The sequence below is a fragment of the Neofelis nebulosa genome, chromosome 11, assembly GCF_028018385.1.
Source record: "Neofelis nebulosa isolate mNeoNeb1 chromosome 11, mNeoNeb1.pri, whole genome shotgun sequence".
NCBI classification, from domain to species: Eukaryota; Metazoa; Chordata; class Mammalia; order Carnivora; family Felidae; genus Neofelis; species Neofelis nebulosa.
Window position 1 is genome coordinate 20326423 of NC_080792.1, and position 13966 is coordinate 20340388.

At 37.7% G+C, this 13966-nt stretch overlaps 1 protein-coding gene across 32 annotated transcripts in view; it reads left to right on the forward strand.

Moving 5' to 3' along the window:
* TCF4 (transcription factor 4) overlaps positions 1–13966 on the forward strand; it is a 356945-nt gene that overhangs the window by 218590 nt on the left and 124389 nt on the right. For 23 of the 32 annotated variants that reach the window (XM_058692003.1, XM_058692012.1, XM_058692015.1 and 20 more), the window contains 2 exons: positions 11417–11546; positions 12028–12077. In XM_058692003.1, coding sequence (XP_058547986.1) covers positions 11417–11546; positions 12028–12077 — 180 coding nt within the window. Of the gene's footprint in view, positions 1–10482; positions 10617–11416; positions 11547–12027; positions 12078–13966 lie in introns of those variants that run through there. The other 9 variants (XM_058692006.1, XM_058692013.1, XM_058692010.1 and 6 more) reach the window with 2 other exon arrangements.

Genomic DNA, 13966 nt, shown 5'->3' on the forward strand with positions numbered 1-13966 from the left:
AATCCTTTCATGATTTTTGTTAAACTGCCTTGTGAACTAGTTCAGAGAGTCAGTGTCATATGCTGAATATCTAAATATATTTATAATGAAGAATTTGAGAAAACATAATAAAATATATGCCTGTCCTACATCCTCAGAGAGAGAAAATAGAGTACAGATGGATATAAATGCTCTACAGTTACTATTAGGAAAGTTAAAAATCATAATCCTTTCCTAGCTCTGTAAAGCCAGTTGATTGCTTATTGTTAGAATATCGTCTTGCCCGTAAAGATTGAAGGCTGCTTATAAAACATGCGTATGAATATTGAGTAAACTGAAAGGTTGAAGACTGGTTAGTTTGCTGCAGAAGATTCTATAGAGTAAGTGAGTTCTGAATGGAGTTTCAAAAGAGGCGGCAGGTCACTGTGCAGGTCGAGGCTGGAGCTCTGAAGCTGACAGTGGCTGGAGGTGATGGGAGAGAAGGCAGTGGGAGGAGGCTTCATACCATGTGACTCTCATTGTACGTAAGCCAAGCTGAGGGGAGGATGTGGCTGAGGAGGTTCTGTGTCCCCAGTGCCTAGAACAGTGACTGGTTCACAGTAAGTGCTCAGTGCACAGTAAGTGCCAAATGTGTGCAAGAGGAAAGAGAAGCCTGATTAGTAGACTGGAGCTAAATTGGCTGTGAGGGGGTATTGGGAGGGGAGGGGAGTGTTTGTAAGCTCTGACAGGTTTTCTGCTGAGAGAACAGGGGCAGCTCAGGGCTTAAAAAGCCTAAATTCTGATAGCAGTATATGAGCATTCTTGGTGGGCATGGGGTGATGGGGAGAGTAAAGGGTGAAGAGAGAATCTATAAAACTTCATGGCATTTTCACCGTGGCAAAATAATTGAACTTTGGAGATATGTCCTAAAAAACACTATACCTTCATCTTAGAAAATGGGTCAGCAAGCTATGGCCTGGAGCCAAATCTGGCCCACAGCCATCCTTATAAATAAAGTTTTATTGGAACACAGCCTCACCTGTTCATTTACATATTATGCATGGCTGATTTAGTGCTAGAACAGCAGAGTTGAGTAGTTGAAACAGAGACCATATGGCTAGCAAAGACTAAAATGTTTTCTGTCTGGTCCTTTAAGAAAATATTTAATGACCTTTATCTTAGAACAGTGTTCTTGGTATTTAGTGGTGGCATTCTGGAAGAGTTCACTGAATTAGAAGAGTTGAGACAAATTGGTGCAGGAATAGTCTAAGAAAGTTTAGGTCATATCACTTCCTGTGAAGATAAATGCCCCCAATTTTTATCCTGTGGAAGCTCAGTGTTGAAGTTGTTGCCTTGATTATGTTATTTCTAGCTCCAGTCTACTGTGGCCATTTCCACTCAACTGCATTGAGCACCTACTATCTCTTGATGCTGTCTGACCCAACCTATTATCCACAGTTAAGAAATCAGAATCCCAGGGCTAAATATCATATCAAGACTTCCCCACTATCTGCTAAGGAGAGTAATTTCAGCCAGCCATTTCAAGTTCTGCCAGCCTGTTTTATATGCCATGCTCCCCAGGGTAACTGTCTTCTTCAAAACTCTCCACAAGCCATCCTTCTTTTCCTCACTGCGTCTTCGATCCTCTCTCTCCTGCAGTGTCTTTTCTACTGGAGGTGTGTGATACCACTGAATCTGTTCCCCCCCCCAGGTAGTGTCTGCAGTACCCAAGCTGGATGAGCGGTAAAACATTTGAAAACATATCCGGAGCAGTCCCACCATTTTTCAACCAAATGTCAACCATTATGTGTGCATTTAGATGAATGTACAACTAATTTCTTCACAGACTGTACAAATTCTGACTCTTCTAATATATTTTAAAGAGCCACGAGAATAATTAGGAAGCAGCAGAGTCTTGTGGAAAAGATGTGTTTAGTCTTTCACATATTACAAATTAAATTTTAGGTTTTGTTTTTTTAATGAAGCATTCAAGAGGTGGCGTTTTTCAAAACCACTTCAGAGGCACAGGAGGAGAGCTAAGGGCAAGACTGAATATGGAGGTGTAGGAGTTTTATGTCTGCTGGGATAGAGATGGGGACCTTATCTTCATGACAGTAACCACTATAATCATGCAGATATCGTTAGCAATCAATTTATGAATTAATTAATCCAGTTGGCATTTATTGAAAATATACTATGGACCCGGCCTACTGTGCTAGATGCCAGGAATACAGAGATGATTGAGGCTCACTTTCTGCCCTTGAGGAACGCCCAGACTAGCAAGGAGAAATCGGATGCATGAACACTTGCCATACAAGATGAGAAATGTTACAGCAGATGAATGTTTTCAGATGAAGTGGAAGGAAAAGTCTAGAAGGAAGTGGGTTGAAATGCAAGAAGACTGAGTGGAAAAAGAAATAGCAATGAAATAGAAAAAAAAAAGGAATTTGAACTTCACTGGAAGAGACAATTGACTGCATTGTGGAAATCGAGGTCTGAAATGAATGGCAAGATTAAATAGGTGATGGGGATTAAGGAGTGCACTTGTGATGAGCACAGGGTGATGTATGAGCAGGTCGAATTACTCTGTTGTACACCTCAAACTAGTATTACACTACATGTTAACTAACTGGAATGAAAATAAAAACTTAACAAAATAAAGACTAATATAATTTTTTTTTAAAGAAATGAATGCCAAGGAGCTGGGTAGAGCAGAAGCAAGGGCAGTGGAAATTTCAGACTCGAGAAGTGACATTTCCATTGTTCAAGAGGACTTGTTTATAGCCTGACAGGTCCTCGTTCTTGGCCTGTTAAAAATAGGTGTAATACACATGTGTATTACTTACAGCCAATAATCTATCATGTTACATTCTGACTTACATAATGATGTTACATAATATATATTGTATTAATTTATAGTACGATATTTTATATATACAACGTATATGACAATGCTCCTTCTCAACTAACAAAGGCTGAGCAAGTGATAGAAACTTTGCTGAGCACTTTATATTATCTAGGGTAATTCTTGCAATGGGTAGGTATAATAATACTATTCCTCTCAGACGAAGAACCTCAAGGTTGTAGAGGTTAGGCAGATTGTCCAGGGTTATCCAGGGGAAAGTGGTACTCACACCCAAGTCTGTCCTCCTCTACTGAGTTAGAGGCTCCTCTGGAGGAAATTTGAGAGATGAACTTTTGGTGTTAAAAATGAACTGAAGAGAAACAGGTTGACTCCTCCTAATGGTCGGAGTGAGGGCAAGAAAAACCAAGTGCACACAATGGAGGGAGGAAGTGTGTGGAGTTGAGGACAAGCACAGGCTTTGAAGGCAAACATGACCGAATTCTCATCCTGGTTGTATTGCTTGCCAGCCACATGTCTATCCTTGGTCAGGCCGTGTTCCCACTCTGAATGTCCCTGTGTGCACAATGGGGGTCGTATCTTCTGCCTTATTAGCATGGAAAGGATCTGCAGCCGTGCTTGGCTCTTACCAGACACTCAGGTGTAATAGCTACTACTTATTCCTATTACCCTATCACTACTCTTATTTCATATTCCCCCCCTTTCTCCTTCTCTGCTATCACTACTATTGCTACTATTATTATCAGCAGTAACAGTAATTGAAATGACTAATGGAATACATCTGTGCTAGAAAAAAGGTTAAAAAAAAAACACAGAATAGTCGTTTAAGTCCTTGATTCGATTAATAGCAGTAGTTCTGCGTTCAATATTTAGTGAGCGTTTGCCATGGCAGGTCTCTATGGTAGGCACAGTAGGGAGTTAACACTGAAGAAGCCATTCTCCCTTTTAACTCGCGTATAAATTTGTTTGGCCTTTGTGGCCACATATTCTTGATAAGCCATGTATTCAAGAGAGCACTTTGGGAGTAAACTGTTAATGCACATCAAAAGCAGACCCACGGGAAGGATGGGGCCATGGACAGCTTTGCAAGGATAGTCAGAACTTAAAGAATTGCACAATGATTTGAAGATTCCATTATGCATTCACGGCTTCTCCAGGTAACCTCAGTCTCCTCATGTCATGTGCTAGGCTTGTCTCCTTATTTACAAGTTCAGCTCGTTATCAGGATACTTCATTTTAGTAAATCTTTTACATTGGCCATTAGACTGAGAACTATGTGAGGTGCTGGGTAAGCAGATGAATGAGACCCTAGATCCTGTCCTCCATGAGGACAGTCTCAACATAAAAATGTTTTTATAAATCCTTACTAGAGAGGATGTCATTTACAACAACCTTGAAATGGAACCTTCCCCATCCAATATGAAGAAGACTGGCATGTGACATTTTGATATTTTTTATTTTACTAAAATAGCAACCTGGCCAAATATACTTTTCAGCACATTTATTATAGCCACATGTTTATATTTATAGGAGAAGTGATGCTAATTCCCTGGTATGTTAACAGGTCTTATTCAAATTGTTCTATTTTTACTTTGGAACAAAATTGCTAAAGAGAAACATTTTAAGGCAAGTAGTGATTATAGCACACTTATCAAATTATATATTAAATAAACTTCCTGAACTGAGAAGGAGCATAAACTGAAAAGAAGGCAGTTATCTTGAATTTTATATTGTTTATATAAGATTTCTTCAAATCCATTTTTATTGTAGGTTACTGATTGCTTTCCTGTTTTCTTTTGATAAATTTCTACCTTCTCACTAACAAAAAAAAAATCCTCCTTTTAATCTGTAATAGATGACTCGGGATTCTAGAATGGATTTTCAGAAACCACTGAAAGACCTCCTCACTTTATTGTATACAATAAATAATGTATTTTTTTTTTAATTCGAGAGGTGGTCAAATAGGTGAATGCATAAATCTCACCAACCCTTGGGCAGTTGTAATTTCCATTCCAAAATGCATGAGTTTTTTACTTGACTATTACTCTGCTATACATTAAGTAATGGTTACTATGGCAACCTTTGCATCATATTATAACATTTAAATATAAGGTGTTGTGTTTCTTTATAGGAAAAGACAATATACTTGAATTTTTAATGTTTGGTGAAATATAATCACTATGAAAATAAATAACTTTGTTCAAGGTCAATTGAATTTGGGGATTATGCATATTCCTCATTCATTTATTTTTTGTGATGTCATGGAGCAGTACAAATTTTTGAAAAATTATTCCTGATAAATATTATATAATATTCATTAAATGCCTGTAGTTGGCCTTGCAAACAGAAAAACAAAGTTGAACCTGTTTAAGGTATTTATCAGTGGCTATTGCAGTGGTAAGAATTTGAATTTATTTAGCATCACAATGATAAAATTTTATCAAATACGTTTTTTATTTTTGCGTATCTAGTTGTGCAATATTTAGTACGACTAGTTTTGGTCTCACGTATAGTTGAATTAACAGTAGCAGTTTGCTCACGCTTGCGAAAGCAAAATTAAATGAGCCATTCAAGTAATCCTTGTGGCAGTTCCAGGAAAATGGCCACTTAAGCTGAAATTATCAAGATTGATTGTTGGCCAGTTTCTTTATTCAATATGGATCAAAACTAGCCATTTCTTGTTGCCAGTGTAGTTCTAGGCCATGAGGCTGTCATCACTGTTTATGTGGACCCCAATATTTGACTTTTTTTCATTTTTTTAATGATGATTTCTCTAAATTATTATCTCAGTGTATATTTTCTGAGAGTAGAAGACCTCACTGCCAATCAATCATTCACAACTTTTGAGGAATCATTTAAAGAGTCATCAGTGGATTGTAATATAAGACCATGAATTGGAGGGACATAGGACGGTAACTGTGTCGGAGTCCATCTCTCTAAAGGACATTTTACATATGTTGTTTCATCTGCTCCTGATAACTCTATATTAGAGTTTTCATTATTCCCTTTTTACAGAGGAGGAAAATAGGATTTAGAGCGGTTGTGTAACTAACCCCTAGTCACGATGCTTTTATGCTTCTGAGCTAGGGTGCATTCCCATCTGTTTGACCTCAGGGCCCTCCCTCTTTCCTTAAGAGGTTTTTTTGTTTGTTTGTTTGTTTGTTTGTTTGTTTGTTAGTTTTTAAGTTTCTTTATTTTGAGAGAGAGAGAAAGAGCAGGAGAGGGGCAGAGAGAGAGAGAGAGAGAGGTTGTGAGAGAGAATCCCAGGCAGACTCGTACTGTCAGCATGGAGCCTGACACCGGGCTCGATCTCACGACCATGAGATCCTGACCTGAGCTGAAATCAAGAGATAATGACCTGAACCAAAATCAGGAGTTGGCCACTTAACCCACTGAGCCACGCAGGCGCCTCGAGAGGTTTGGATTCTGCCTCTGACTTGTTACAATGGGCCTTGCACGTTCAGAGTAAGAATAAAAAGCATTGACCAGAAGTCCCTAAAAGAAAAATCTTTGCTAAATGATAATTTCAATAATTTACATTTCTCCACAGCACGATGACAATCTGTTAAGTCCCTGATTGTGCAAGTTATCCTTGCCATCTTATCCTCCTAACTTTCCAGAGTTCTATTTTGCTGAAACCAAGCATAAGACTGAACTCAAAATAAACTCTGAAGGTGCATTCCCGGACCTTCCGCTCTCAGGAATAGAGACTGTCCAAAGACTGACCTTCAGTTTTGAGCTTTGAAGTTCAGAGGTGGACACAGGTGGAAATACTGTGTTCTTCATTGCCCTTCGCTGTGAGATATATTCTGGGTTGCGGAGTAAGTGCCAACAGCAGCAAAATTATCGCCCCCTCCTGCTACTAGAGTAAGTCAGCAATGGCCCTTCTGTGGTCAAAATGGCAAATTCAGCAGCAGCAGCTATTCGACAGGGATTTGCAAAAACTTCCCCATGGCTGTTAGGAATCCTATTCAGCAGTGTCTTTGAAAATCCGATCCTGTGCAGAATTCACTATGGAGAAATGACCTCCATTGCGATTTTTTTAAATGCGTTTTAAACAAATATAATTGGTAATTTTGCTCAATGTATATTTTGCACTTAGTACTGCAAAGTCTATTAGGTACCCATACAAATATCCAGCATTCATAAGTTTTATAGTGGTTCAGAATTTTATTTCCATATTAACGTAAAGCCTTCCCAAATTCCTGGCTTTATAGAGTCAGTTCGCCATACAAAGCCACTATACATCACTTAGGTTTGTGATGAAAGAATGGAATTGCAGCTGTGTGAGTACTAGAATACCCAAACATGAATTAGACTCACAAGCATTTGGCAATAGTTCAGAAAAGGAGCTTAATCTGGTTTCATCTGAGACTGCTTTTCTCTGTTCTACAACATCCCCCCAAGATGTTGTGTCTGATATCGGATCACAACGTAATGGGAGTGACGCAAAATCAGAGAAAGCGCTAAGAAACCAGGGGCACATTTGCTTTTCCCCCAAGATTATTTTTTCTCCTGCTTCTGCTGCTGCTGCTTCTTCTTCTTCTTCTTCTTCTTCTTCTTCTTCTTCTTCTTTCTCTCTCTCTCTCTCCCCCCCCCACCCAATTCCAACTCTGAAATTCAAGGTCATTCACCTATTAGATGAATTAATTATAAGCCAAAAAGCAGCATTCATCGTACTCTGATCTCACTCATATCTATAATTAAGGGTAAATATAATCTTCCTTTTTAGAAATGTACCACCCACCCATTACATTTAAAGTGCTGACTGAAAGGAAATAATAGTTCAGAGCAAGATGATTTTAGTTTAACAAGAAAAAAGTTGATAATTTAAGCTTGAAGCAGTTAGTTCTATTTTTGATTACCATTCAGTTATAAATCTAATTTGAGATATATGCTGCTTTTCTGTTACTCAAGTTTAATTCATGGTTTGCATTCTTGGTTGCATAAGCAAAGTTCAGTGGTTGATCAAGGATGTTAAAAAGCTCCCTCCACCCCCACCCCCCCACCACCAAGGGAATCGGGGCAGTGTTGAGAATGTGTTAGACTGAGACCCAGATCTGATATAAAACAAACAACAAAAATTTAATGGAAAAAGGACCCTCACAGAATGTTGCATTTGGCATTTGAGTGGCTCTGGTGGGGAATAGCTTACTGCTGAAGAATCAGTTGTAGGGGTGTGGACCCCAAAATATTTAAGCCCAGTTCACAAAGTCAACACACACACACACACACATATATATGTGTATGTATATATACACACATATATATATACACATATATATGCTGCATGTATATATATATAGAAGCATACACACACACACACATATAATATTTGGTTACAGTATTTTAAGTCTTAAAATTGTTTGTCTTTGGAAGAAAGTAAGGACTGAATAAGGGGAAGGGCTCGTCTCCTCACATTGCAGACAGTTAAAGAAAATGGTAAACTATGGGTTTAAGATTTACAGGTTAGCTCAGTGAGATGCCACATCTTGCTTCCAGTGTTTCCTGGCAGACTCGGGCAGCTCTCGACTGGGACCCAGCATAACCGCAGAGCATGAACTTGCACAATGTGAAAAACCTGAAACCTTTGTAATCTTATTTAAGGCAAAGATGAATTTGCCCATTTTGAAAGTAGACTTTAGCTTTCAAACTTAACTTTTAAATTAAGCATTAATATGTGTGTGTGTGTGTGTGTGTGTGTGTGTGTGTGTGTGTGTGTATGTATACCATGCAGGTGAATTCATGTGTAAATGAATGCCTATCCACTTTGTGCCATATTCAATTTACCTTGTTGAATTGAACGCCATTAACTTTCTAAGTTCATAAACTCAGGTTTTTTAGCCAGTGGAAAATTTTTTTTAATCTTTCTCATTGCTAAAGAGAGTTAAATGTGTGACGTAAAGGCCAAACAATAGTAAATGGTTATTGTTCATTTTACAAGTATACTCTACAATAAGAACACAATATTTTTATCTTAACTTTCCCTAGGGGGGTGATTAGGGCCCCCTTAAGTGTGAGGAAATGCTTATTTTTGTTGCTTTAGAAGAATGATTCTATTGTCTGAGAGAAAAAGAAAAAGGAACAAACAGGTCTAAAAAGAAAGAAACAGGAATGTGCTTTGTTTAAAAAAAAAAAAAGGATTAGCATGAGCCACCAAGTGTAAGTGCTATCTGGTCTTAGTTCTGTGTCACTATCCATAGTTCGTGTGGCTGCGCGTGCAAGTGTTTGGGGGCATGGTTTATTTGCAACTGGCCCGTGAAATGATTTTCTTTTACATTAACAACAGTAAGGTCAGCCACAGCCAGTTAGCGATCTTCTAGTTATCATTTTATATTTTCCACAGCTCTGTTGTGAATGCTGCTAAAACACAGTACAGCAAGCTTGTTTGTTTTTATGTTGACCTATTGAATGCATCTAGTTTCTTGGGAGTGGAAACCTTTGCCACCAGGACCAACAAGAATTAAGCACTGGTTAAGCTCATTAGGAAGACAAGCAGGCATTTCAACCTATCTGCTCAGTCCTTGTTTGAGTATTTTGTATTATTTTAGGAAAAGAAAATGAAGGCAGAGGAGTAATGTCTGCCCAAGATACAAAGTTATCAATAATGTCCCCTTCAAGATCCTCTTTTCATGAAAGGGAGGCTTATTTGTAAATTTACCAGACTGTGAGGAGGCTGTGATTTAAATCATTCACAGCTTTATCGATGGAAATTTCAAAGAAAACTTGGGCTTTAAATGTAGATTTTGTTACTAAGATTTACCAAGAGTGAAATTGCAGGTTGAGATTCTAAAATTGTTGAATGCCACTTGTAAAATGATAAAGAAATCATTTGATGTTATGCTGGTTATAGATGTTATTCCTGGTTTATAGAAAACTATTACAAAGAGCTCTGTATTTTAGTTTGTCATTGGGTAGCATTTTGATATCCTAAGTTCGGAAGAGGCAGTAATTGAGCATGCAGATGTCATATTTTTATCTGGCAAATGACCTGGTTTTATCTGGTATTTATGTGGCAAATATGAAGATACTCGCAATGAATTTTTGCTCAAAATGAGCTTCAAAACTAAAATCTCCTCCTTAAAGTTTTATTCGAAAGTAATGTTGACTATGTATCCCTTGGAAAAGTCTTAAACTGGAAACAGTGAAGGCAAACTTATCAGTAGCTGTTTAGTCCTTTATTACTCATCCAGCACTCACAAAAAAATCCCTGGAACAGAGAGGTTCTCTTTATGATATTTAGCTATATGGCACTGGAAAGGGGAGGTTTGAATTTTTGATTTTCCAGCTTATGGGTCATATTTGACCAACTGCTTTCACTAGAAGACATGCCACTTTGTTGAGCTATTTAGGAATCAAAAAGACTGTCTTAATTTAAAACAAGGACTCTTTGTTTTAGTTGGTGACTGCCTTGTGAAATTTTTCAGTTCTCAGCGGGTTAACCAGGGAACAGGGGCAGAGTCATAATTGGCCTATTTAGAGTATTTTGCATGTGAATAGTGTGTTAGTGAAGCATCCCTAAGTCTGTTGTGAGTGACATGGTGATTAGAATTTAGATTAGGGAAAACACATTCTGTACTTTATCAAGGACAGTAATTAGTTCAGTCAGTAAAAGTTGATTACAAGTAACGATAAAGTTAGATTTTTAGTACTTAATTTTAAAATTTCTTTATTAAATAGTAAATTTGTTCTTAATATAAATGGTAGTATCTACACTTGTTTTCTTGCATATCAGACTAATTAACAGAACAATGTGTTCAATGCAGAGTATAATCAGGCGATTTATATATTATGGGTAAGTTTTTATGTAGTTTTTAGAAAATGTAATATTATTATATGATCTTTCGTGTGTCATCATTTTTGAAAGTTTAGTCATTTATCACACTGTGATAAGTTAATGGTATTTGTGAAAGTTTTCTAGTGCTCAGGTAAATGTTTAATCTGTGGGGATGTATTTTAACTTCCAGTAGTCCTCAAGAGGGCATTCTAATTTGTTCCTGTTCGCTTAGAATGCCTACTATTTCTATGATTTTGGAAGTTAGCGTGAGATTTGAATTTGCTCCCGGTTCTGCTGGCATTTTCTCTTCTGTGGGTGCTGTGTAAATCCGTGGGGGATAATGCCGAGCCGATGCAGAGTCCTCAGTGGAGGGGAGCGTCCTACCCTCACCCCCAACGTGAGCAGTCGGGGGAAGTTGTGTGCATCCGAAAAATCAGATTCTTCTGGAGTTCTTGCGAAGGAAGGGCATGAATAGTTCCCAGATATGAGCCTAAGTGTAGATGAAGAAAACATGACTCTTACACAAACGCCCTCTTCTTAAACAATCAAAATGTGAGTCGTCGTAAGATGAAAGTACTGTTTCAAGAGAATCACCTTCTACCTTCCTCTCAAAAGCAAAGAATTTGAAAAATCACAAACTTCGTGCTAGCTTCTTAGACTGCTTTTCTTTTTCTTTTTGTTTGGTTGTGTTTTAATTGTTGCAGCTCGGCAGATGCTGTTTTCTTTATTGCCGTGGTTTAAGTACTAACAATCAGTTGGGGGGTGGTGAATGTGAAAAACTAACCTTCTATGTTTGTTTTCCCTTTTGAACCTTTTAGCAGAGTCTCCTTGGAGGTGACATGGATATGGGCAACCCAGGAACCCTGTCGCCCACCAAACCTGGTTCCCAGTATTATCAGTATTCTAGCAATAACCCCCGAAGGAGGCCTCTTCACAGTAGTGCCCTGGGTAAGGTATTCCTCTGTTTGAATGCCTGAGTGATTAGTAGTAGTCTTTTTCTTTCTTCTTCTCTTTTTTGATGCCATCCTTCTCACCCTATTCTCACCCCACCCCCCAAAACCATAAAATTTTACTCAAATGTCAGGCTCGTGACCACCCCTCCCCAGTAGTACATTGGATGGGTATGTTAACAACTTCTAGTAGCAAGAGAACTATTTTGGTGTATGCTTATTTCTTGTTTTCTCTTGGCTGCCCATATAAGGAAACTTAAAAAAAAAAATCAAAGCTTAAAAAAAGTTAAATATCTTGATTTTTATGAAAAAGGCAGAATTCGATTTCTGCCAGAATAAAATATGATAGCAGTACTGACATTTTGCTAAGGTAATGATTTAAGAAAATCTGGTCTAATCTAAATGGCTTCGTGGTTTAATCTGTTTTAGTTAGGGAAATAGGCATTCGGGGACCTCACAGCCTCTTCATTTTCTTTCAGAGGTGCAGACAAAGAAAGTTCGAAAAGTTCCTCCAGGTTTGCCATCTTCAGTAAGTACTGCTTGTTTCTGCTTTGTATATTGTTTTATTTTGTTCTGTTTTGTATTGATGCAAGGGAGATAGGAGCAAATGAGGTTCCATGCGCCAGAGCAGCATGTTTATCTAGACTGGGGATGAGGTAGGAATGACCTGCACGTCCAGCCACCTGACCCACGTTGGAGTGATTAATTGTGTATCCTGGAAGACTGGGTGGTTGTGTTGATATTCAGCAGTTTAAGCTCTGAAGAGAGCCTTGAAAAGGTGCCTGAAGTTCGAGGAGTTTTACCTGTACAGGGCTTTCAAGAGAATGAGTATTAGTTTCATGTGTTGGTTAAATTCTTTGTCGGTATTATGATGATTTATGGATTTGCATGCGAAAGGAGATTTGTGGAGAGGATTTAGGAAAAATTTACATGGGTTTCAGCCCAGAGTGCAGAGAGAATGTCTCTATTTTCTAGAGAGGTTACTGAATAAATGCTGCAAAGGTAGCTGCATCAGTAGCCATTTGTGTCTGGAATACCAGGTGACAACTAGAAGAATCCAGCTGTAACCAAGAGCATTCTGGGTCTTTTTACTACCTGGAGCTATACTCAGGCGTTGGTGAGGTCCCTCCAGGCTCCAGCGTAGCAAAAGTTGGTTGTGATCCCAACTAAATGCGATATCTTATTTTCAATTCTTATGTATATTTTCAAATCTGAGTTCCTACATGATTTTATTTAATTTTCTTTAAAACCAGTCTTTGCCTAAGTAAGTAGGCAAATTGCTTTGAGTAATTTCCTCCTTACATAGAACAAGAATATGAGTCTCCCCCCTTCTTGTTTCCTCCTTCCCTTCTTCTTTTTTCCTTTCTTCCTTCCTTCCTGTAAATATATATATATGTATATGTATATATATATATATATATATATATAGAGAGAGAGAGAGAGAGAGAGAGAGAGAGAGAGAGAGATACATAGTTTTGATTTAATTTAATTTAATTCTGTGTTCTGTAGGGCACTAGTATTCTTTGAAAAGAATGCTCATAAGCCTTATGGCAAGTTCTTCTCCTCTAAAATAAAATGGTATTCGGGTTTCTGAAAATATATTACCAATTGATGCTCACATATTAGTTTTACTTCATTTTTAATAAATTAGGAGAATAATAGGTTTTGCAAATGTGCTAAGATTAGATTAACCCAAACACCTGTGTATTTGACTTGCTTTCAGTTCAGCTCATCCAAAAAATTATTAAGTGAATATATCAGAGTGAGTCTTATCAGGAAAAAAACACAAATTTTGTATGCTGATTATCATAGACTTGGTAATGTTGAAGAAGCATCACAAAATTATCCATAAATACAGAAAAATATTGTGTAAATAAAACTGCCAATTGTGTATAAAATAGTCACTTTGGACTACCAATAAGTCACTTAAAAATGTACTGAGTGGTTTATTCTTTAAATTTCTGTGCTGTATTAAAATTGACCAATATCCCTTCAGGTTTTTCTAAGCATATTTTAAGCTTGAAGTTGGTGGTGGATTTAATGTAGATGAAACTTTAGCTTTTAATAGCTTTTATGACAACCTCAAATGATACAGTCTTCACAGCTGTTGACATTTAAAACATGCCTGCACCTAATACGGACAGTATTGAATACAATAAGTGGACCTTCAGATGTCCTGAAATGATGGAATAGTCGCGTGCTGTTAAAGCCATGTAAAACTTGAAGCTATAGAACCTTATTTATGCCTCATAGCCAAACAAACTTTGTTTTTTCCAGTGCTAAAATTATGCAGAAATCTACCCAATTTCTAAGGAGTGTTTTGGTGTGGCCTTAGATATTATCTGTCTGCTTAATCATTGTCAATAATAATCTCTCCTACTTCACTGTAAGTTTTTTAAGTATTTTCCTAGAGTTAAC